Source organism: Anser cygnoides, chromosome 4, assembly GCF_040182565.1.
Source record: "Anser cygnoides isolate HZ-2024a breed goose chromosome 4, Taihu_goose_T2T_genome, whole genome shotgun sequence".
NCBI classification, from domain to species: domain Eukaryota; kingdom Metazoa; phylum Chordata; class Aves; order Anseriformes; family Anatidae; genus Anser; species Anser cygnoides.
In genome coordinates, this window is record NC_089876.1 from 80,082,423 (window position 1) to 80,108,200 (window position 25,778).

Consider the following 25,778-nt stretch of genomic DNA (forward strand, 5'->3'; position numbering starts at 1 on the left):
GAAGAAAAAGGAAAGTGCCCTGTGGAGAGAAATTTGGTGAAAGCCTTCAAATAGTTGACAGCCCAACAATGAAACTAATGTATAGCCAGCTGTGTGTTCCCTATAAGGTTACAGCAGTACTGATCAAGAGGAAACTGTTAATGGTTTAGGCCCTGTGCCTGATTGATTTTAAAATAATTGTAATCTATATATGCTTTCACTTCTAAGTATTATTTTCCTCTAATTTTTACCTCTCCCAAGTTACAGTGAGTAGAACTGTTATTAAGCTAATTGACTTGCAGCAAGAGAGAAATTATCTCCTTTAGCACTGAAAATGAGAGGGTTTATATGAGCATCAGCATAACCTACTGGATCATAATGTGACCCTGAGCAAGCTGAATAGTCAGGCCTTGGAACTACAGAGAAAAATACAAAAACAAAGGTATTCAGGCTCAAATCTTCCATTTCTGTCTGTCCTGCTTTCCACATCCTCATATTTAATCATACCAACTGCGAGAGGCAGCAAAGACAGCAAATGTGTTGAGAAGCACTCTGATGGGCAAGTACCTCCCTGAGCCCCGATGTGCTGGGGTCGTTGTAGCCTTCCTACCACAGCCCTATCAGGAGTGTAGCCTGACCTCTCCTGCAGGCTGCTGCCGCTCAACAGGCTCATCCCACGTCACAGGTGAGTGAGGAAGGCAAGAATTTCATCTCTTTCTCATTCACTCCTGCCTGTTTCAGGAACGCATGGGAACTCCAACAAGAGTTCAGGGAGTTGCCATGAGCTGGGGAGGGAAGGGAAGTCAGTTATGCCTGGCATCTGGTTGACTGCAAAGTACTAATATTCTTGGCCTTTCTGTTCTTCAAAACCCATCCAAAAAAAGCCAGAATCTGGTATTTTTTGGATGGAATAGAGAGAATGTAGAAACAAATAAATGAGCAGGTAGCATGGAAAGTCCAAGGAACAGACAAGCTATCTAGAGGTGATTCCATGTAGCAGTGTACAGCAAATGCATTTAAATAAAGCTTTGTCTGTCTTCAGAATTCTCAAATGGGAAATCCTATAGAAGTGTTTTACAACCTTTAGTGAAGCAAGTCTCTTGGACAGGCTCGTAAATAAGACACTATTACCAGCTAGGATATTGAGTCACAAGCATAGTAAGCAATTTTTGGAGAATGCCAAAAAAAAGACACAAAACAACACCTTGTACCAAAGCTGAAAATAAACTCAGGTTTCCTGACGGTCAGACTAATAATTCAGAACTATGCAAAATATGTAATTTTGTTTGATCTTATAAATCTTCCCCGGCACTGTCATATTTATAGAGAAGACGCTGCTATGCCAATCGAATTCAGCTAGTTGCCCTGCTGTCTCTGCAAGTGGGCAGATCCGTGGTAGCTCTGAAACTAGCAGTACAGCCCAGGAACAAAGAGGTGAGTTGCAAGCTGGAATCTTTGTGTTGTGGCATTGAACACAGCTTTTCTGGTAGCATACAGGTCTTAGAGGAATATGGTTCAACCTATTAAAAATATATATTCCAGCATAGGCTGCAATCTAATTCATTATTCTATCACTTTGTGAGTCTAGTGGAGCAAAAACAGCTGTTACCGAGTCTCTGAATACCTGAAACAAAATTCTTCTGAGTAATATGGAGGCAATATCAGAACTGCAAACAGAGTGTACACAATGCCAAATTAATTGGAATATAGGTGTTCTGAGACTTAGGCTTACTCTTGTGGCCTGTAAACATTTGTTCAGTAGCTAAAATAACAGCAATATACTAAATTGGTAGTGCATCTGCTTCTTGTGCCTAGCAGAGGTCACCTAATTAATTGTCAATCATAATTTTACTTCATTTTAAGATGTTGTGCTTAACTTCATTGGAAGACCTTGGTGCTGCCTTACAATGTTGTTGCACAGATTGGAAGATGACACCATGCCCATGACAAAAATACCTTGATGACTGCTTTAATAGTATGAAAATATGAATTAGTTGAAGTGAAATTGCCTGCAATAGATATGTATATGGCAAAAAAAAAAAAAAATTGCCCACTCTGTGAGAAATGATTACCAGCTTTTTCTTTTACCAACTCCTTCTAGTTCCAGATTCAAAATGTCAAAATAATAATAAATCTGGTTTTCAAGGCCAATGTCACTGGCAGTCTCTGTCATCCCTTCACTTTCCAAATGCTAGCCAAAGAGGGAACAGCTAATCACCAACAGGAGAGTCTTCTGTCTGCTGTGTAATCTTGTGTCACAGTCAGATCCTGACTGCTTAGTGCAGTGGTCTCCAAAGGGGGGTATGTGCACCCCAGAGGGTACCCAAGATAATCCACTGGGATGTGGGAAGAATATAATAGAACTTCAGTAGATGTATGTAATTTATAAATAAGTAAACACTGATATATGTGCACTTCCAAAGAAGTATGGAGACCACTCACCTAGTGGGCTACTGTTCTCCAGGCTTTTGTGCTTAAATTTGTTTTACTCTGCTGTAGACATAACCATTTTTTTCCTTCATTATTACTGCTACTGAAACCAAAGTAATAAGTCCTTGTGTTGAGGTGCACCATTAAGAAAGCATAAACAGATAAGGAGTATGAAAAATAGTAGTGAGGTGTAAGTGAAACCTATTCATCTTCAAAAGAGTTGTATAAAATGGAGTTTGAATATGAGGCAAAGTAAATTTTGCTTATCTGGAGAAATGGAAAGGAATGGGAATATTCTCAGGTTGCCCAACACAGAGCATGCTGGACATGCCGCTGCTTTCCATAGGAGCAGCTAGTCTTGCTCACCATCAATCATTTATATCCCATGTAGAGGGGCTTCATAATTCACCCTTCCCGACCTTTACAGGAACTTACAAAAGTATTTCCCACTGTCTTTGAATGGGTCGTCTTATCCCCGTCTGTTCAGAAGTAGAGTCCCCTTGCTTCCACGTGAGAAAGCCTTGGACACAAACATGCCACAAACCTGCAGCCATAGGAGCAGCTTCTCACATTTGGGGATGAAGGGATAACGTAATTCCCTTGGGAGGTGGGCTCCTCTGTTTTTGTCAGGAAAACCGCTGTTGTCAAAACTGTAGGAGCTTAGTTAGTAATGTCCTTGCTGTGTGATTTTTAACAGATGTTGCGTCCTAATAATACTGATTTTGTGATGATTGATATTTATTAGAATATCCACCTTGCTGCAATAACAGCCATCTCTAGAAGCTGGGTAACTTGTTGCAGGTGGTTTGTTTTTTCTTTTTCTTCATTTTGTGTAAATTTTTTGTCAAGCTTGTGTTATTTTCTCAGTTCTTGACACTTAAATGAGATCATGCCAGTTCATCTTTCCCTGATACATGTGATTTAATAACAGCAACTCAATCTCAGTCTTCACTGCAATTTGTTGACCTAGAAGCTGTTGCCTCTAATTGGGAAATATTGTTGTAGTAAGAAAATATGCAGTACAAAATGAGTATTTAAAAAGATAAAAGCTGTTTCTCCTGAATGCTTGTCCTCATTTCCCTGCATCTCTGCGGTAGTAGTCAGAATCCCAAATATCATCAAGGTTAGTAATGGGAAGGAGAGCAAAACAAAAATGCCTTTTTGTTCTGGAGAAGAAGGAATACAGAAGTGCCGAGAAGCAGCTGAAAGGAGCTGAGGCTACAGCTGCCTGCAAGGCTCTGTGGGAAGGCAGAGTACAGGGAAGCACCTCTGCTACTCCGAGCTGAAGATGGAAGGAAAGACAGGTGGGAGTGAGAAAGGAGCTGCTGCCCGGAGGCCAGGTTTAGTCCCAAGCTATCATTTTAAATATTGTCTGCATTCCATTTCAGTCCCCTCATGAAAGACATTAAATCCCGTGGAGAGTGTGTACTGAAGTGCAACTAAGATGATAGTTTGTTTATGAGGAAGAGCTAAAAAGGGTGATCCTTCTTGCACTTGGATAAAGAAAATGCTGAGATGCCCTGGAAGAAATGGTTTTAAAAGAGGGCTAAAAATAATAAAATCAAATAGGCTCTTTTTAGCTGAGAGAGAGGCTAGAATGCTTGTTAGAATAAATAGAAATCCATTCACAGCTGCTTCCCTTTTGAAGAAGGAGTAAAGAAATATATGAAGCTCTATTTATATTACATGGCATTGCCCAAAGGTGCAAGATTATTGAACAAATATTTTTTTACTATATATAGCCTTCTGAGATGCCCACAAAGGATTCTTTTTATATCTCCTGATCTGTAGTTTTAAGAGAATAAATCTTTAATAGCATAGTATGGTAGTTATTAGCTGGGATGGAAAAGTAATCATCCTCATTAGTTAGGACTTGTTTGAATAAAACTTGGAGTCTGGTATGATGGAACGAAACAACGCGTCATGGCTCAAACAGAAGGCAAAAAAATAATGACTATGTTTTGCCTAGGTATGAAACTGCACACCTGTGAATGGAAAAACAATTGCATCGGTTCCCATCATCTGTTCTGCCCTACAAATTGCTAAATACTCTTCTGCACAGGTTGGTGGGAAAGCAGGGAGGTAGCTAGCAACTCACCATCCCTGCAGTTGGGCTCACACCAAGCTGAAAACCATCCAGATGGTGCTTGGCTGGCATTTTCTGCTGTAGCCAGGGAAATGGGAGGGTGAGCTTAGGCATCTCCCTGATGCCATGGCTGTGTAACTGTTGTCACCAGGCCCTCAGGAATGCCCCTGGAGCAGCAGCGAGTGCCTGGCAAGTTGGCATCGTAGGCTGTGACGCACCTCCCGTGGGAGTCCCCCGTGTGCCAACTGTTCCAGGGTTGTTCTCGGGAAAATGTAAATACGGCCATTACAGCATCGTGCTCCTGTTGGTTTTACAGGCTGGTAGATTAGCCAATAAAGAGAGCAAAAGTCAGCAGTTCTCAGGTCAGACTGGGTGAATTAGGCCCTGGATCAGCAATATTTTCTTGTTTTATGAAACACAGGATTGTTGTTTGCTAATTCGGCCCAGTGGTAGTGGCAGTGATTGTCCTAGGAATTTGCTTGCACAGTAGCAACAGGAGGGGAAAAACTTCTGCTCAAACTTTATTGGAAGGTAATCTTAGCTGATCTGCAACATTTTTGATGCTATATAAGTAACGCAGACCTTTTCTGCCATGCAAAGTTATAGATTAGGTCATACATTTGGTAACAGTAAATATAGATTTCTTTACAAGGTATAGTTAAAAGTGCTCTAAAAGAGCATTTGTTCATCCTTTTGTTGCTGTTGTAAATAATTATCCATAAAGTATCTGATGTAAAAAAAAGACTGTAAAATGGAACTAAGATCTCTGATATTTCTGCCCTTCATTGACACAGTTCCATATGCTGGAAATGATTTATGATGATGTAGCCAAGCAATTTTTTAGCCTCCACTCTCACATTCTTCAAATTACAATGATATTCCCCTCAGGGAAAAAATACTATATATTTTCCCTGAGCTAGCAATCTCTTCAAATTCTCTTCTTTTTTTCTTCCAGTGCAGTGCTGAAGTTGGCAGGTAAGGAGTTGCCAGAAGGTGAACTGACATTAGAAATGTCAGAGGTCAGCCCATGTGTGGGAAAGAAAGGGGTTGTCAAGAAAGCAAGTTAACCTTTTTTATGGAAACACTCTGATTGTATCTTTGTTGAGAATGACACAGTCCTGTGGCTGGGGTGTTCGTGCCTGGAGAACAGAAGTGAAAAAAGGAAACTTGGAAATGTTATAGATTTAGCAAAATGCTTGCTGTTGGTTGCCTAAGGGGAGTATTTAAAAAGAAATCTTGCTCTTATCTGAGATGAAAGATTGTACCCTAATGATTAATCGATGTGTATCTCCTTATTTTACCTGAGTGACAAAATGAAGCCCTCCGTTTACTTTGTAGGCCAAAGAGGTGTCACCAAATGACACTATTAATGAAACATATTTCCTGTAACATAATGTGTTCATTCACTGCAAGTAATGCGTAGTGTTATAGTGAGGTGTTCAAGGAAAGAAATTCAAAAGCTTTGAAAGTTTACTATCGTAAGAAGCCAGTGTTTTAAATACTCTAAAACAAAAGGATTAAGCTGTGGATCCACATTTTTCATCTTTCTTTTTCCTTGTTAAATTGAAGGCTGGAATTCCTTTACAAAATTAATTTCAGTTCCTGAGCTGACTTCAGAGTTCTGGTCGTGATAGGTCTTTTTCAAGTGGTTTACTTCAAGTTGCACTTGAAATAGAAATTACCCATTAATGGCATTGGCAGATTTATTTATAAGAAGAGCCCTGTTTCTAATGTTTTAATAGAAACGAGTATGGAGAATTTGTCATGGGAGAGCTCTCCTATTAAAAATATATATATATATAAAAAATCCCTGCTAGAGAAGCAGGAGTTCACAGATGTCAGATGTCAATGTAAGAACAGACTGTTTCATCAGTAAAAATTACTCTTAAAATAGATCATTTTCCAAATCAGAGGTTTCAGTCTTCAGTCCTTCCCCAGCCCCTGAGAGAGCATCCTGACAGGCTGGGTACTGCTGCTCTGCTCAGCACAACGGTTGATGTGCATCCAAGTCGTGTTTCTCTCCTGGAAGGAAACCGTGATGGCAAGCACTGCTTCCAGGTGGAGTGAGGGAGTGCGTTTGGACCTAGCGATGTAGCAGGGAGGGTTTATTTGCGTCACAATTTCACAGTGAGATAAGAGCAAAATGCATGCAGCCTTGCAATTGACAGGATAGGGAGCTCTGTGTGTATGTGAGTGTGTGGAATATTTTATGAACTATTGTTTAAAAGTCATGCTTCAGACTTTTTGTTTCTGCACGTGATTTAACTACCTGCCCAGTTCTTGAGGAGTAGCTCTGTGGAAGCAATGAGTTACATATCCTATGAAATTTACAGCTGGACCAGCAAGATTTAAATCGCTGTAATAGAGGTCAGCTCTCCTTTTGGTCTCTGACTTCTTTGCTCTTCTGCTAAAACAGACTTACATTTCTAATATTAATTTCTGTTCCCTGTTGCATATGTATTTCACTTGAAGTGAAACTGCAGGTACTGCTTTTGCTGTATTCTCCATTAAGTGAATTTATGTAAAGATTATGTAAATATTATACAACCCCAGGGTTGGATGGCATATCCTAGTTCACACAGAGCTCCTGGTACCTATTCCACAGTTTTCTTCAGTGATTCCACTGAGTTGACTTGAGAAGGAGGATGTAATTCAATGAAGAGGAGGGAGAGTAAAATCTGCACGGATGTGGTCAAAGTCCTGCAGGTCTAAAGCAGAGCAAAATGCAAATCGGATTTATATTATCTATGGTTACACTGCCATCTAGTGACGCAAAGAGTCAATGTATACTTTATTTTGTGTTTTTTTTGTTTTTTTTTTTTAAAGATTAGCATCTTCATGACACATTTGTCTAATTACGGCAACGATCGCCTGGGGTTGTACACCTTTGTGAATCTGGCCAACTTTGTTCATACGTGGACAAACCTGAAACTGCAAACTCTTCCTCCGGTGCAGCTGGCTCACAAGTATTTTGAACTATTCCCTGAGCAAAAGGACCCTCTCTGGCAGGTAGGCAGGCTTGCTGATAAGGAGATCAGGAAAAAAAAATGGTCTTGATGGTGTTTTTTGTGAAGTTCTTTGTTTCAGTTTCTTGTAAAGTAATATTTTCAGATTTGCTACTGAGTTTCAATTCAAGCAAATGCTTGGCTTGCTATTACTTTAATCTCCACAGACTGCAAAATTAATACGTACTACCATGTATAGTAAAAATTAATTTGTTTTATTTATGTCTTTACTTATTTTTAGAATTGTGGGAAATGAAGGAAAGGCATTTGGTGTTAGTTCTCGTCTTCTCCTTTTTAAGCTAACAAGACTGAAGCATTTGAAAGAGAGGTGTATATGCATGTTTTAACAATTGGCCATTAAAGGCAAACTTTATTGTGAAACAAGTGTGTGAAGAGAAGAGGGAATCCAAAAAGAGCAAACAGCACTAAGACCATTGGTACCTTAATACTAAAATCGACTCACCAAGCAGAAGTAGATTAGAGTAGAAAGTTACTCACAAAAGGGTAAGTGTCCAGGCAAGAACTTGACCAGCACGTAGTAGTACATTGATATTGTCAACTCTGCTGTTTGATTAAGCCACTCTCCTAAGTGAGCAAATTCAATATGTCAGGAATCTGAAGATAAGCTATGGCTGAAGCCTGCACTACCTTGCAGCTGACACTTCTTCAGCCAGTGACCCAGTGATAAGAACACAGTCCCTAAAGAGAAACCACTGCAGGAACCAGTGACTGTTGTGATGCTCTGTTTGCAGCCACTCGGTGACAGTTCAGTGGAATGCCTCAGTATTATAGATACCTGTAACCTTGCCTGGATATTGTATATCCTGAATAATCGTATTTGTGAGGTGACTCAAAATATTCTAGAGAGCAAGCTTTACTAAATCAAAACCTTAGAATGAATTTAAGCTTGTTTTTTCAAATGTTTTCAAGCATCAGATATTGCATTGCCAATTTAGTAAGAATCTGAATATGAGATTGCAAATTTGGCCTTAAATTTACAGCTTGAAATTCGTGCTGCTCCTGAATAAAGCATTGAACTAGCGGAAGATATGTTGAGAACTTTGCATAATGTTAAGAGAACATGAATTTGAAAAATGGAAATTAGCCTGTAGCCAAAGAACTTGAGTAATTAGTATAATATAATGCAGACATTTTTGAGTAACAATGACTAACATCTACTGAAAGTGGTGTTTTTTGTCTATAACTCACATAAACACACAGTTCTTCACAGTTAGAAGATTGGTAATTCCCTTCATCTCAGCAAAGTACTGCCAAAGAGCAGTGTCAAAATTTGTATGCAAGTAGCATTTGTAAAACAAATTTAAACTGACTCAGATGTAAAGCAACACGTGAAAAAAACCTGTTACATCAGGACTCACTGTGAACTCAGTAGTCTGTACTGATTTGTACTGGGGGATCAGAAGATGTATATGTGAATGGAAATCCTTCTACTATAATTAATTCACCATTTTAGTTTTAAAACTGCGGTATATATAAAGTGATACCCGTTAAAATAATGTAAAAGAAAAAGTAATTAGAGATTTCATTAGCAATTTTAAGTCTTCTTAATCTCTATGTAATTGATTGATTTTGAATTATTCCCAAATCTACCATATGTTGAATCAGATCTGTCTTTGGCATAATTCTGTTAAATTTACTGACATTCGTTCGAGAAATGATCTTGTCCCAGGGTCTGTTGAGTAGCTTGGTCAACTATATATAGGAATGAGTTAAAATGAAAGCTGTGTTTCTGCTGCATACTCGTCTGAAATTGTCTATTCCCACAAAAATAAATTATTGAAATAGTTCTTTCATACATAACATGGTTTTCTATCATAAGGGAAAATAGTAGTTTATGGTAAGAATATTTGGATATTGATGACAAATTGTTAATTTACGTAAACAGAATTTAAGAACCATGTCAGGTATGATTATCAATAAAATTCTTAGTAGTTGTTGTTCTCCATTTTAGAATCCCTGTGATGACAAACGGCACAGAGATATCTGGTCTAAAGAAAAAACTTGTGATCGATTACCAAAATTCTTGGTTGTAGGACCACAGAAAACTGGTGAGAGTTTATTATTTCATCAAGATAGGTAGGCTATGTGTAAGTTGAAGTAACTAGACCAATTAATCAGGTTTTTCTCAGGGTGCTCTGTATAGATCTTGGTCATCTAACAGTATTTTTATTTTCAGGCATCCAAATACAGTTTAATAATATAAGTTACAACAAAAGACCATATACATTTTTACATAAACATTTGCAGTGTTCTGGTGCGCATCAGATTTTTGTGAGCTTTATTTCAAAATGAGTAATAGTGCTAAGTCAACAAGATTGACAAGATCTTGTCAAAGGTGAGGGAGAGAAAGACAGACATTTTTCCAATCATGTAGATTCTTAACTGCAAGTTTCTGTCTGTGCTGCAAGTGTCTTTTTTACAGAAACTTGTTATTTCTTGGAATTTACTTTATGTGAAGATGTTCCTAATGGACAGTTTGAATTGCAAGGTTACAATAGTTCATGAAATAACTTCATGGTTAATTTTCTTCTCTGTAATTATGAAATTGTTTATCTGTTTCCTTTCGTCTTCACCTTTTAAATTATTTTTGTAACAATCTCATGAAAAATAATTTTTAAAGCAGTTTTTAAAAGCATGAAAAATGGCATGGGCACTCTAGTTTCTCTGTTACCTATTTAGAGTTCTTTAAATCCCTTGGATTTAAAAGCATAGAAGATACAGCTTCATAGGTGACGTAAATCAACATCCCTTCGCTGATGTGAAAAGGAATAAAGTCAGTTTAGTCCACCTGAGGGTATGACCCATAAAATATGTTTGTGCATGTGTATTTTAATCTTGGATTTTTATCCCATCTGCAGGTACCACAGCCTTGTATTTGTTCCTGATCATGCATCCTTCCATCATTAGTAACTCCCCCAGCCCAAAAACCTTTGAGGAGGTACAGTTCTTTAATAGAAATAACTACCACAGGGGGATTGATTGGTAAGATGGGTTATTAGTATAAATATAAAAGTTTATATATTGTGAACAATAAAAAAATGGCATTGCTGTTGGTAATGTTAACTGTTTATACATAGATAAAAAAAATAACCTTCAGTGTCCTTCTAAAATAAGTAAATTCAAGTGAATAACAGTCATAGTGCATATCATAAGTGCAGTAATTTTTGTGAGGCTTTCTTGTAAATATCCAAGTATTAATATATGCAGAAAGAGTAAAAACATTAATTTCTTAATTCTCCAAGTCTTTAAAGGTAAATTGTAATATATTTCTATGACAGGTAACTTATTCCTTACTACATATGCCTCTGAAGTTGGGACAGTGACTGTTGTTAGTTGAATATATATGGACGCAAAAAAATATGTTCCTATTAGAAATCTCACTTCTTACAAAAAAAAAAAAAAGGAAATAGATCAGAGATGCAATTTTTCCTTTACCTACAATTTAGGAATAGCAATCAGGTAAAGCGGGAAGAAGGAGAGACTCTCAAAATGTTTTTCAAAGATGTAGTAATTAGCAGAATGTTAATGGCTCAGTAGGGTAGGTAAGTAGTGCTAAAAAGGACTATGTTTCACTGCTGCCATGTTCACTGTGGCTACCAGGGAATCACCAGATGTATCTACACCCAGAAGGTCATTCTTGATTTCTCTTGCCTTCAGAAAGTGCTTCATTATAAAACACTGCAAGATGAAAGACAGTAACATCCAGTAGTGGCTGAGGAGCACCATTAGAAGATTATTGATGTTTTGTCTTGTTTCTTTTTTTCCCCAGTCTGAGGGAAAATAGTTTTATTGCCTTTGACTTCGTATTCATCCATAAAATTAGCAGGGTGAACACGGTTGTATGGTCGTAGTGTAGATATGTCAGATCCAATTTCTTTTTAAGTCACTTAGTTTTTACAGAGTTATAATTGTTTCAGCAGTTTCTTACACAAAGCGTGGTGAGTCATCCAGTTAATACCAACTGAGAGACTCTGGCTGAATGACTGGAAATTAAAGAGCTCAATCTTTGCTGTTAAGCTTTCTGAAGTCAGGGAAGATGACATGCAAACAAGGCATAGTGGATCTATGCTGATGGTGACAGATTAAGTTCAGTGAGCCAGTTCTACAAAATCATCATTTTCATGTGGCAGGAAGATCGCTTTGCTGCTTCTCTCATTCCTCCTGCCTTAACCACTTCCCTAACATGCAGATACAGTTTGTCTGCTAGACATGTGCCAGATTACCTTCATCTTAACACAGCACTGGTGCGTAAGGCTCCCAGTGGTAAACTTTATAGACCAGGTACATCATTTTGTCAGGTCTCACTCCAGAGCATCCATTTGGCTATTGTCTATCTGTGCTGCCTGCCCCAGTCACCTCTGGCAGGTTCTCACAGGTAAGTCTTCGACATTCCAAGCTACCTTTTGATGCAGTTGTTTAACTCTTAGGTTTGTATGCTGTCTGCCAGACAGATCTCTCAGACCTTCAGTCTAGTGTTAATTAAGTATATGGTCTCTCCTCATTAGTCCATGAATTGGCTAGGATTCATTCAAAGCAAGAGTAGTCACAAACAGCAGTTCTCTAAAACCTTCGCAGCTTTAACGTTAGAGTTTAATAAATTTTCTGTAAGAATTAGCTTCTCAGAACCAGATGTCACAAAGTTCAGTTTCTTTAAACCACTGTAGCTTCCTTCCTTTTCTCTAAATACCTTGTAATCAGTGCCTGTATGCTAATGATGTGTGTCCCCTAAGGAAAACTGCATGTGCATCAGTCAGTTCCAACCTCTCAAGTCTTCTGGCTGTGCCTGCAATGGTTACAATTTCAAAGACAACAAGAGCATGTCATTTATATTGAAAGTAGTTCAGTCCTATGAATAGAACAAGGTCTGAGCACTGGAAGAAATTTCAGTACTTAAGCATGACTGTCAGAAGAGATTGTTTTAAATGCCCTTTATTTTATTGATAAAAGGTTTAACTGAAAAATCAAGAAGACCAACGTTTCCCGTTTCTTCTTTCTCCACAACGATAATCAGAAGTAGTCTGAGGGCTAGGAATAAAGAAGTCTGTATGTGACATATGAGATTATTGGACATTAATTGAAATTTTGTAATGGATGAGGAAAGCTCGCAAAGAAAACTGAAAGGAATTCAACCCATGTTTCCATTCATAGAACAATAATAGGAGGATGCTGTCACTGCTTAGAAATGTTTCACCTGCTGAAGCTGTGGTGGTTTTTTATTGGTGCATCTACCCCATATAAACAAGCTATTTTCTGCTTTTTAGCAAAAGCAGTTCTGATACTGAATATCTTTTTCTTACAATATTTCACAATAATTGGTGTCTGCAAAGGACCAAATTTGGAAAACTCTTTTTTTACTTTTAACATTGATTGGTCAGAGTTCCTTCTGACCAGAGTTAGAATTCTCTAATCGTAAAAAGATACCTGAATATCATGTTTTCTTCCACCTACGAAAAATAGCTGCAATGTCTAGTTATATGTAGTGAAAAGAACAAAGCTAGTACCAAGTAAAATATGATCAAAAATACAATGTAAACTTCTTGTTGCTTTTATTTACCAATTAGGCTATTATTTTTATTGATTATTGCAGAATAAAATGTACTTAACAGATTTGTCAGCCTTTCTGTGGCTTTCAAGTAATTCTGAGAACAATGTTGCTTTCCTAGGTACATGGATTTCTTCCCTACTCCTTCCAATATCACCACTGACTTCCTCTTTGAGAAAAGTGCTAACTATTTTCATTCTGAGGAAGCTCCTAAACGAGCTGCTTCCCTCGTCCCCAAGGCCAAGATCATCACCATCCTCATTGACCCATCTGACCGGGCATATTCCTGGTATCAGGTACGCATTTTGAGGAACACAGGCAGTCACAAGTCAGATAAATAAGTCAGGTTTCCACCTTGAATCTACTCTCTATGTTCTTTCAGTCTGTATATATATATATAAAGGGCTTGGACAATACAAGCTTTTATTGGTCAGTTGGTGCTCCACGTATCATTAACCATAGACTGTATCTGTCCATGTAAATCTGAAAAATCTTTTAAAGGTTAAAATACCAGAAAGCACATTTTTGAAAGTCTTGCTAATGTTAGCATATCAAAATGCTTGCTCGCTTGATTAATGTATGTAATCAGCGCATAGATAAATTAGTTTATACAAACATTGGCCTGGTTCATGTTCAAAATATAGGGTTTGTATGTGTCCATGATCTTGTTGTTTTGCACACACCTAGTTAAAATAAAAACAGGTGCAGAAATAATAGCTGAACTGCAATTAAAGGTAGAACTTCCATCTTAAATGCACCATTGGCACTGAGTGCTTTTTTACTGCAGTACTTATACCTTAATGTTTCATAGCACTAAAGCATTGGAATTCCTTTGTGTTGTTGTTGTTATAATATTAGAAGAAACTATGTTAATGCTGAAGGAGTATTCTGCAAACCATGAAAATAAATAGGTTCCCCATACGTAATTTGCAACATTTATTCAAAGCAATAGTAAATATTTAGTGGAGTTGAGAACATAGCATAAAATTAAAAGGGATGATTGAAGGTTAGTTTAATACAAAGCACGGCTCTCTAGTGAATGCATTTTGAAGAATCGGGGCAGATTGTGGTACCGATGCTTCTTTTTAAAATATTTTTAAAAGATATTTTAGTAACAGCAACAATAATAAAATACCATAAAATCCATATAAAAAGATGATGAAATCCTTTACACAGTGCAGTCGTTCATACCTAGTATTTCAACAGTATAACAATTGCATACAATTAAAAGCTAGGTACCAGTTACCTTGCTATAAGATATTCAAAGCACAGATAGTAAGCTATGTTCAGAATAGATTTCTACTTCTCCGGTCCTAATCCTAGTTAATAGTTTTGACTTAGATTAAGCTATTTTTATTCTTCTGGTCCACATGAAATTGGATAAAATGCAAATACAAAAAAGTTTTATGACATATTTTGTGTTATTGTTATGATGAGGAGAAATGAAAGCCATAAATCCAGTTTGGCCCTGCTTTGAATAGCAGGCTTGACTTAGAAACCTACTGAGAGCTCTTCTGACCTGAGTTATCTAATGGTCCTCATAAATACCAATGTTCAAATTTTCCTTTCTGAGTATTTGCCTTGTTTAAGCTGGAAAAAATAAAATATGAAACTACTAGAAACAGAGCTTCATGGTATTTTTGTAAGTTATGCTAGATTCATTTGTACAAAATCTGCCACTCAGTTTATTAAAAAATAAATATTTATGCATTCTATTTTGTTATTGCTAGCATTAGTCTATCTTCTAATTTCTTTTGGTACAAACAACATTAGCAGTGTTTATCCCAGCATTTTCAACAAATGAATACAGATGAGGACTTCTTAACCTAAAGTAACCTAAAGCAACTTCTATTGTGAATAATCATGCATGGCAAGATCAGTAAGACTGACCAGTTTTTTCTTATTTTCACAACTTTTGTGGTCTGTAAAACTCAGCAATGTAACCTGTTTTACAGCATCAACGATCACATGAAGATCCTGCAGCTCTAAAATTCAGTTTCTATCAGGTGATCACAGCTGGACCTCGAGCCCCTTCTGAGCTTAGAGCTCTCCAAAAGAGATGCCTAGCACCTGGATGGTACGCTACACATATTGAAAGATGGCTAACTTACTTCCCACCTTATCAGGTGAATAAAACTGTAACTTGACATCCTAAACTTACATATATAATATCCTGAAAGATTACCTTAGTAATAGTCTTGCCTAATGAGTGCTGATCCTCAGGGGTTATCCTAGGTACACTCTAACATGCTTTAAGACATTGATTATTCATAGCTATGTTCTGATTAGTTGACCTGACATTGCTATGGATATTAGCACCATGCAGCTGGGAACTTCTTCTGCAAAACAGATCAGAGTGATCTGGAAGTTCAAGAAACTTCACTGGTGCTCATTGAATGCTCTTGTACCCTGAACTGCCTTTAACTTACAGCTTTTTCTTTTTTTCTTTTTTTCTTTTAATTTGCTCATGCTTTCATCACTGTATGTCTGATTCTTTGTCTGTAATGTTGAGGAAAAGAGAACTAGGCATGCAGTGCTTTGTGGTCTTTTTAGTACCAGATATTCCATCAAGCTTCACAAAAGAAAAAAAAAAAAGATGGAAAATAATGAGATGCTGCTCAATAATATTTCTGTCCTCTCTGAACGGTAACAAGTCTCATCTACTATCAAGAGATGTAAGCTGGAATATTCCCCTCTGTATGTGGGAGGGAAGGGGGAAAATCTCTCTTCAGAAGAGATTTGGCGCCTGAAGACTTTGGGATATACACAATATTTTTTCCATCTAAAATAAGGAATAACAGATGAAAATGGATGTGATCTAGTGAAGCTGTAACACTTCAGTCTTTAAATGCATCAGTGTCTTCACCCAGTCCTTGGTTCTTTCACGCACTGCCACTGTGTCACCCTCCTTAGGCTATGATTATAGTAATGAATAAACCTGTACCTTGCAAAAGTTCACACACTGGCCCACTGCTATCCATGTGCATGATTTTTAACACATTTCTGGCAGTTTGGACCCGTAACAAAAAGCATTTTCCCAAGCAGTTCCAAAGCATGGCTCAAAGGATAACAAGAACCATTGCCATCAGGGAGTCTGGACACAGCCAGTTTGGTTTTGTGGGTGAGAGGTTTTAGCAATGTGGATCCAAGTCATGCTTCTGCCATTTAGTCTCAAGAACAAAGAGCTGCCTCTGATTTGTTTTTGTTAACAATATAAATAAAGCTTTTGTGTACATCAGTGTGTTTGCCATCTCAGACATCACCATTTTTTTAGATGAAATCATAGTTTGCCTAATGATTTTTCTGTAACTGTTGGTGCTCCTAATCACCTACATTTGGTATCTATTGCCAAGCCTGAAAATCCTCGACATATCCTTTGTGTTAAGGCCAGTTTTTCTGTGTGTCTTTGAGTCTCAGAGGGTGTCTGTTTATGGGCCCAGAGATTTTGGTACAGATAGAGCATAAGCAATCTGAAAATTGGATCTCCCCTGTAAACTTCTGCTGGTATGCAACATACAAGTTATTAGTCTATTTCTGGCCCTGTGTAAAATCAGGCCTCAAGAGATTTACATCCTAAGCCCTGAGCATCATCTGCTATACAAAAACAGGCAGACAATATCACATGATCAGTATCTCCTTCATAGATTTATTTCTGGAATAGATTTTTCTGACATTAACAGTGTGTCTGGCACTACTCCTCACCCAACATTTAAAGATAACTTTAGCTGAGGGAGGTTGGCTGCAGCCTGAACCTTCTGTTTAGCCCGGACTTGCTTAGCTGAGACAATTTGGCTGGAGTCCACACCTTCAGTTTTCCTAGAGTGTGCCAAAGAAGCTCTGTAGCCTCTAGTTGGTGTTATTCTTCACATATTCTCTTTTGGGACAGCCTTGCAGAATTCATGAGATACACAGTACTGTCATATCATGATACTTGTATGAAATTTTCTACAACATATTTTCATTAGGTTTTCTCCAAAGTAACCGATGAGTACTGAACAGTTCACATCATCAGACAGAGTTTTGCCAGATTTTGCCTCCCACAATGATGGTGAAGAACAAGCCCTGATAGCTTTATATTTTCTCTGTTAAAGTATTAGGAGTTAACTTGCATTGCAAAAGCAACAGCGTATGGTAGGTTATATCCAAACTTGTTAGCAATTTCAGAGAACTGCTGAAGCATGAAACAGTTGCATAAGCTAGACCTAAAAACAGATCAGCGTAGAATTACAGCCTTATAGAGCCTTTGTTCTCAAAAATGGCTCTTCCCTGGGGTATCCAAAGATATACACAATTTTTAATGCTGTCTAAATTGTGGAGTCTCTACATGTGTGAGTTGAAGTCTTAATAGCTGTTACAAAGTCAGTAGGCATATGGTAAGTGGTAGAAGTTGCAACAAGGATTGGTAAAGTTCCCCTAATGTATTTTGTTATCTGCTCCCTGAAAGTGTCAGGAATTAGAATCAATTTCCATTGGCAAAACTTTTTCTTACACATCTTTTTTTTTTGGGTGGCAGAAGCAGGGATGGCCCAGATATTCCTATTTGTTTGTTAAATACTGAAGAAGAAATTTCACTCTTTTTCTTTCGGATGGATATATTCCCCACTTGGGATCCTTTTTGACCGCTGTGCTACGAAGCCTTTCAGAGCTTACTTCTTAGTAAAACAGCGGGTTCATTTTTGGACTCAAGCAGTCATAATGCATCTGATTTGAAAGACTTCTGGGATGAGCTACTGCTTTCTGAACAGCTTGATACTTCACTAATCCACATCTCTAAATCCACATATGAGTAATTCCAAAGACTGATCTTTCAAAAAAAAAGACATTTTCTCCCTTTTGATTATGCTCTGAAACCTTATAGTCTTGCAAACCTTATAAGCTTCATCCAATCCTGGAAGCAAATCATAGCCTCTGTCCTTGCATAAAGAGCAAGCTTCAGCACTGCATACGGAATGAGACCATTGAATCGTCCGCAGATTTGTTGCCCCCTCCTTTTCATCACCAAAACATGATTGAAAATGTACCGCTGTTTCCATGACAGGAAATGAATGCTTGCCTAATCCATTTCGGTGGGTCATTTAAGCATGATACTACATTTGATATAATCCTCACATGGTGTTTATTTCCATGAAGATTCATGTCCAGGTAAAAGGGTAGCCCTATCTGAAGTAGACTTGTGTGAGTGCATATATGATCAAGCAGTTACAAAAAGAAGAAATCGCTTACCAGCACCTGGCTTTCTTAGAGATGTGTCGCACATTCTGTATCTACATGCCTGTCATGATGTCTTCTTTACCTTCGTTCATATTCTCAAGTGTTTTTCATAATATTTTGTATTCTTGTATAGTTACAGAAGTAAGGCATTTAACTTAACATCTACCTACTATTTTTTGTCTTTTTGGTCATTTCCAGTGACAAGCCTTTCAACATGACTGTAACATATATTTGTATATTCCTGTGTCTGTGAGAATTAATAGGTTATTTCTTTAGACACTAATAGCTTTTTTTTTTTTCTTTTCTGGACAAGTCTCATTCAGTTTCCTGCAACGTTTCTTATATTTCTAGGTCCTTCACTGCTATTTCTCTTTTGCCACAACAGCTTCCAATTTAATATCATTTCAGATTTAATTAACATGTCATTATCCTGCTCATTAATGATCATGACAAATAAAACTGGACCAATTATCTAGGGCATTTCTCACCATATAATGAATGACTTTGACAGAGGTAGAAGTTCCAGTTTGAAACTTAACATAATGAATTTTAAACTAAACTTCCATTTATTTTATTTTTTTGTAGTTGCTAATTATTGATGGCCAGCAGCTAAGAACTGATCCATCTACCGTAATGGATGAAGTACAGAAATTTCTGGGAGTCTCTCCTCATTATAATTACTCTGAAGCCCTAACGTGAGTTAATTTTGTCATCATTATTGCTTGTTCATATGTTCCTAAAATACCAGTTAGTCTGTAAGTAAGGTCACTACAAAATAAAGCCTCTCATACTTCTCCCCTCATGTGAGTGTAGTAGGATGTATTCATTGGTGTCTGGAAAAGAGCACAATACAGGGTTAGATTTCCTGTAAATCATACACTGAAGTTACTAAATGTGGAGTCTGTTACTGGAGTAGACATTTGACAAATGGACAAAATAAATATTGCTTAGTGAGAACTGCATGTGAATTTTGGATGAATAAAAAGGAATTTTATTTCCATCAGCAAATGGAACATGGTATACTGACATGCATAAGGAGAAAGGAAGAAGACTTAGTTTCTGGTTTGGACATAAGCTGCAAGATTCAACAGTATCAGTCAAGAATATAACATCCACTCTGTATGTCATAAATACACACATACACAAATTCTTTGGATTCTGACACTTAGATTTGGTTTCCCTTAAAGTAAGATTGATAGGATTACTCTTTTCAATAGGAGTCTATTATCTGTCCTTATTGGAAGCTCGCAGAAAAGAATGTTTTCATTTCTTAGACATTTATTTATTTAATGGTTTCATTTAGTTGTATTCTATTCTCTTTTATGGCACAGGTAACAAAACAGACTTTCATTTTCCATGAGATAGTAAAGTGCATTGTAAAGACATAAAGGGACAAATAATCCCTGAAGTTGACTCTATTGAAAACATATTTCATTTGTTCGGCTTTTTGGTTTGTTTTTGGTGATGGTGGTGGTAGCTTGTTTGTTTTTGTTTGTTTGTTTTTGTGTTTTTTTTTAACACTGAAGCCTTTGGCCTGGATACTGTGAATTAATCCCATCTGCATCTAAGTCTATTGCATGCATTTTCCTTTATGTCATCCTTTGTACCCAGGTAATGTTCACAGAAATAAAGCAACTTTTTCCATTAGAGTGCACTGATACCAGTTTGTCTCCTCAGCTATTACCAGCTTGCTAACACCAGTAATTAATTTGTCTTTAAATGACTTCATTCTCACATGTCTTTTTACAAAAGAGATACAAATAATACAAATTATTTTTACTCATAATTTTGAGATTGCGGTATAGCAATGTGAAACAAAAAAACACTTGGATTTGTGTATCCTTTCTCCAAAGAATTAGAAGTGTTTTGTACCATCTAGGTTTGTACTGTCCTGCCTGCAAGGCATGCCAATAGTGTATATTTTATATATATTGGTATACCAATATACCAAATTTACAGAATGGGAGTGAAAGATTTGGAAGTGAACTGAAGGCTAAGTATCTTAAGATTCATGTTTTATAATTTGGGCAGAGATAACTAAGAAGAAAAAAATGTGCATGGTGGTTACACTGTACTGATGAAATCAACCTAAGTCCAGCTGGAAGAAGTGTTTTCCATCTTTGCTGTCAAAAGCTCTCTAGGGGAAAAGATGAAACCCATTGCTCAGCCCAGTGTAGCTGTCTGGTAAATACGTTGCTTCCTGTTGGACTTCCAAACTATAATATGTCTGAAACAATGAACACAGATGTTACCTATGTCTGTGTTGCAAGCAAAAGCCCTGCCTTTTTTTCTGCATGCCTACTCTCCATAGACTAAGAATGTGTTCTTGGAAGACATGATGTAATCCTTAAAATGTGCCTAAAATTTGTGTCCAAAGTCTACATGTTAACATATATAGACTGCACATACGTATTCTTGTTACAGTTATTATACCAGTATCTGCCCACACTAAATCTGTCTTCCCCAACAGTAATCTTAATAACCACCTCATTGTATCATTAGCAGGTACCATCTTCTTCAGTATAAACTTCAGAGATGCATCCTCCTTGCAGCACCTCGTAGCCTTTACACTGCAAGATGCAGTCTTTCCAGGATCACTGTTGGCTCCTGCCTCTCTCCTTTTTCTTCTCTTTATTTACTTCATGTGTTGTGTCTGCAGCCAGTTCTTAATGACTTGCTCCTGTTAACTCCCCTCAGCTTCTCCATTTCCCCACTTGTTTGATGCATTTTTTCCTGAAATGACAATTTACTGGAGCAAAAAAATAGCTCTTAAGAATAGCTCTTAAGCTCTTATTTTATTATATTTCTGCGTTGAAAGTGTACAAAATACTTGTTTCAGGTTCGATTCACATAAAGGTTTCTGGTGTCAGCTTCTGGAAGAAGGAAAAACCAAGTGTCTTGGAAAGAGCAAGGGTAGAAAATACCCTCCGATGGATTCTGAGGTAAACCATTACACTCATTGGCATTATACAGGGATTTAGCCTCCATAAATGAGACACCACAAAGGCAAAATTATAAGAAAAGAAAGAAGACAAAAGCCATTAATTATTTGACTACCTTTCCCTACAGATGAGGCCTTCAAGGTAGTTGTGGAGTGCACCTTTTTTTTAGTTCATTATATCAAATGTGAAGAATTTAAGTGGTTGTTTGTGTTTGGGTTTTTGGTGTGGTGTTTTGGTTTTGGTTTTTTTTTGGTGGTGGTGGTGGGGTTATTTTGTTTTGTTTTGTTTAAGGAAAAAAAAATAAAAATTAATTTTGAAATTTGGCACCTGTTTGAAAAATAAACTTCAGTAAATTCAAAGTAGCTGTACTAGCTGCAGAGCAATTCTTAATTTACATGTCTGTCTGAGAGCAGACCAGATCCTTTGCTTTGACATCAGTGTTTGTTATGGACACCTCTTGTTTCTTGAAATTATCTGTTAAAGTTCAGCTGCTCATTGATGAGCTTAAACTTGTATGCAGTAGATATAAAAAAAAATAAATTGCATAGGAGAAAGTAAAGTTTTGACACAGGTAAGAGAAACTTTAAAACTAAGAATTCACAGCAATTACAGTACAGCATTTTATTAAACAAAAATATCTGCTTTTATATCCATCAGTGCAGGGCTTTTCTGTCAAGCTACTACAGAGATCACAATGTGGAACTGTCAAAACTCCTACACAAATTGGGACAACCTCTGCCATCGTGGCTGAGACAGGAACTACAGAAAGTAAGATAGCATTGAAAAAAGGCTTTTTGAAATCTCTTCCACACTTCAGTAATCCTACTTAAAGTCTCCAGTAGCTACCAGAAGATCTTGTAAAATATACCTCTGCAAATAAGAGTAAAAGATAGAAATTATTTCCATATGCTGGCATGTGGATTGTGAAAATACATGTGTTTCTTAGACCTTGCGTGGGCCAGATCTTTCTCATTAACATTTCTGGGCCTGTGGACTTGTGGACTACTGTGCACATATGTGGAAGTTAATTGCAGCTGGTATAAGCTTCAGAGATACATGACCTGTCCAATTTCACAGTAAATATTTACATTTTTATATATCAGTTTAAAAGTATTGTGTCTCCGGTAGGTTTTGTAGTCCATTGTTAAACTGCTGACAGTTTTTCTTTGTATTTGATTATTGTGTCTTGCATAAAATAAGAAAATTCAATGTAGCATAAAATGCCAAGTGTACTTCTGCCATTGGAATCAGCTTGCTAATACCTGAAGTATATACTAATAAGGGTGAGAAGTACAGCCATCATACACGATTTAGATGTGCACAGCAACAAAACACATGGAGCAAAATCTGGAATCCACAGGCAGAAGCAGTGTAGCAAAAGAAAAAAAAAATACATTTCGTATGATTATAGCCTGTAACAACAAATCCTTATAATGCGATAAGGGCCTTTGTCCATAATTACTGCCTAATTTTGCACTGACTGCAGTGGCAAAATACAGAATGTAGCCTGTCTGAACAGAAATTTAATTGGCTATGTAAAGCACGAATGATGCAGTAAAATCCTTCTGAGCAGTATTACACTTCAACAATTGTGAACCAAACTGAAGCAGTGCAATAACAGCCTTCACTCCTGGCTTCTATGAGCAGCCAAATCCGGATACAACACGCTGGACGTACATTGCTGTGAATCAGGAATGTCGCCACTCAAATGAAAAACTGGTAAAGAACAGAAACAGATCCATACTTAGATTGCCTTAATTTGCACCACTATTTTTCCTTAATTTATTTGCCTTCAATCTATGCTGTGTGTATTCCAAGAACCCTCAGCCTGATCAAAACTGTAGCATCGTGCAGTGACCTTCAGTTTATGTCAGCTGCAAAAATCTGTCTGTTTTCCAGATGAAAGTAATGGTTCTGTTTCCAGACATTTTAATCAAGTTTGGTATTAAATTTTAGAAATAAGCTTTAGGAAAAACAAACAAACAAAAAAAAAAATTGGTATAATCATGGTAGAAAATTGGGCTCTAATCATGAAAAAAACACAAATATCCAGCCTCACATTTTTGGTACATTTCAGTAACACATCTCATAATATATCAGTTTAAGCGTGAGATAAACTCAAATTAATAGTACTTAAAAGTTGAGAAAGAAGATTGTTGAAAATTTCAGCTGAGTATGGCCTTACTGTTTCTCCACTGAACTTTGGCTCTGAATGTTTCTAAAGACATGAAGGGGTAGTGAATACAAAAGATAGCTACAATACTAAATGCAATGCTTTTTACAGTAGATCTGTACTATTATCATAATTTGTTTTGGGATGACTAGATAAAAACATGCATCAGATGGTGGAAAAACTTTCTACGTCTCAATGATGTTTTACTACATTTATGTAATCTCATAATTTAACTTTCAAGGTAATAGAATGAAAAGCAGTCTGTTACTCCCTAAATAGAAAACAGATGTTGAGATCCTTACTGTACCTCTAGCTGGTAAACTTTATTATTTATTGATTTTGTGTATGTAATAGCTGGTTTTGATAGGCCTGTAAAGCAAAATTCTAGACCAATTTGCTGTATATAACAATATTCTTTACACAGCACATTTTTGCTAAGGGAATATGCATGATTAATGATGAGGACCTATTAGAGTAGACATTTTTAAGATGAACATCTTTATTATTTATTAGAGAGAATGAAAATTTACATTTCATTTTAGACATTCACTGTCATACGGATTTGGCCCAAAAGCTGACTTGTCTTAAAACACTCTTACTTGATAAAAGAAACACTCTGAATTCTGAATATCTGTAAATGCAAATTCTCTGCATGCTATGGACAGCTCATGTGCTCTGTAAGCATTTATATGGATTTGTTACAAGTAAATTGACTAACTGGAGAAAATACTTCGATTTTTCATCCTGGCATGACTGATTTTACCATTTATATAACCTGATGTAACATCACTCAAACATTTAAAATAGAAGAAAATGTATAATAGAAGAAAATTGGAAAAACTTTGAGCATTATAAAATGCCTGAGATCTTCACAAATTGAGTGCTTCCTACATGCTGGAGAAATGAGCTTCAGCCACTTTCATAGTTCAGTCTTTGTTTTCAGGAGCTCCATTTCTGTCTTTCTCTGGGAAACCAAGGCCCCAGCAGAACTGGGACAATAAGCCCCACATGCACAGCTGTGCCTTGGGTGGACTAGGCTTGGTTTGGCAGCCACACATAAAGGTTGTCCTCTGGCAAGAAGTGCCTTGTTGGCTCTCAAGCCCTGGTGGAGGAGCTGTTGTACCGTCCTAGTGACCTTCCTAAGGTTGAAACAAAATTAATGAGTTCCTGGGCAAATCTTCAGTGGATTCCTCTGCTAACTTCACCTGGGTCAATACTGTGAACAAAGTAACTTGACCTTTTGGCCCTGGAACTGTGTATCCAAAAAGGGCATGATCCTGGATGTGTGTTAAGTCAGAGCTCCTACTGAGATGCAGCTGCTAAGCATTAGCATCTCCAGAAGTGCTGGAGGGGCAGCTGCTGGTAGACTAGGTGGGCTAGGCTCCGGCTCCAGAGCAGTAGAGAAGTAAAGGCAAACAGCTAGTGGTCTTTGCAGTTCTGAGTTTGTCATACTGGGTTATTACTGGTTTATACAAAGACAATGTGAAGCCATGCTATTTTCCTCCAGAACTATTCTATTTAAAGATGTTCTTACATTTAACAGGAAACTTTAAAAAGCAGAATGACTTTAAATGTGCAGTCAACTTGGTGAAGAATGAAGTCTGAGCAAAGCATGCAGACAAGCTACACGTGTTACTCCCCAGATAACAGGATGCATATGAGTACAGCTGAGTAAGCAAGTCATACAACATGAATTTACCTGGCAAACTTTGCCTCTCTGTTTACAACTTCCCTACAATCAGTGTTTGATTTTCAGAAATAAACTATCATTATTAAAACTTTTAAAAAACAGTGATTTATCACAACAAATTTATACTTGCTAGTCAAAGTCAGGTGTTTTACTGTGGTTGGTAACACAGCTATGGTTTTTGTTCCCGTGGTTGATAACTGCACAAGCAGTTCCTTTAACAAATGTTTGATTATGTGAGTTTCACATTTATTTTCATAAATACGATTCTGAAATTTGATTTCCTCAAATATCTGTGCCATTAAAAATCAATGTGTGAGTATGAGTAGAAAGTGACCATTAGGGGGTGTAAACACGGAGTCTGATATGAATTCACTTAACTATTTGAACAAACATTCCTGAAATACTGATATCTTCCCAGTTCTACTTGTGCAGAAAGAATTAGTTTCAGTGATTTGCAGACTATCTTGTACAGAATATCCTTTTTCATTGCTTAAAGATGTGAAACTTCCTCAGGAAGAAATTAATTAGATATTTCAGTGTTTATAGATGTAATACTCTTGTCATTCACATTGAATGAAAATTGCTGGAAACATTTTTCTCAATTTTTTTAAATAAAAAATAGATATTATTCTGATAGTGGCATGATATCTGAAGTGCAACAATAAACTCTGATAAGAAAATGTACTGATGTGTGGAGGT

The 25,778-nt window shown here is 37.1% G+C and overlaps 1 protein-coding gene across 6 annotated transcripts in view; it reads left to right on the top strand.

The window, feature by feature from the left end:
• Positions 1–25,778, top strand: part of LOC106038647 (bifunctional heparan sulfate N-deacetylase/N-sulfotransferase 3) — a 491,131-nt gene that overhangs the window by 428,301 nt on the left and 37,052 nt on the right. For 2 of the 6 annotated variants that reach the window (XR_010831310.1, XR_010831309.1), the window contains exons 13-22: positions 1,306–1,413; positions 7,322–7,504; positions 9,473–9,569; positions 10,380–10,503; positions 13,185–13,359; positions 15,019–15,189; positions 18,860–18,969; positions 21,114–21,216; positions 21,874–21,984; positions 24,933–25,060. Coding sequence is in view for 2 of the 6 variants with exons in the window: in XM_066996478.1 (XP_066852579.1) it covers positions 1,306–1,413; positions 7,322–7,504; positions 9,473–9,569; positions 10,380–10,503; positions 13,185–13,359; positions 15,019–15,189; positions 18,860–18,969; positions 21,114–21,216; positions 21,874–21,984; positions 24,933–24,980 (1,230 nt within the window). In the remaining 4 variants the exon portion in view is untranslated. Of the gene's footprint in view, positions 1–1,305; positions 1,414–7,321; positions 7,505–9,472; positions 9,570–10,379; positions 10,504–13,184; positions 13,360–15,018; positions 15,190–18,859; positions 18,970–21,113; positions 21,217–21,873; positions 25,764–25,778 lie in introns of those variants that run through there. The other 4 variants (XM_066996478.1, XR_010831311.1, XM_066996479.1 and 1 more) reach the window with 4 other exon arrangements.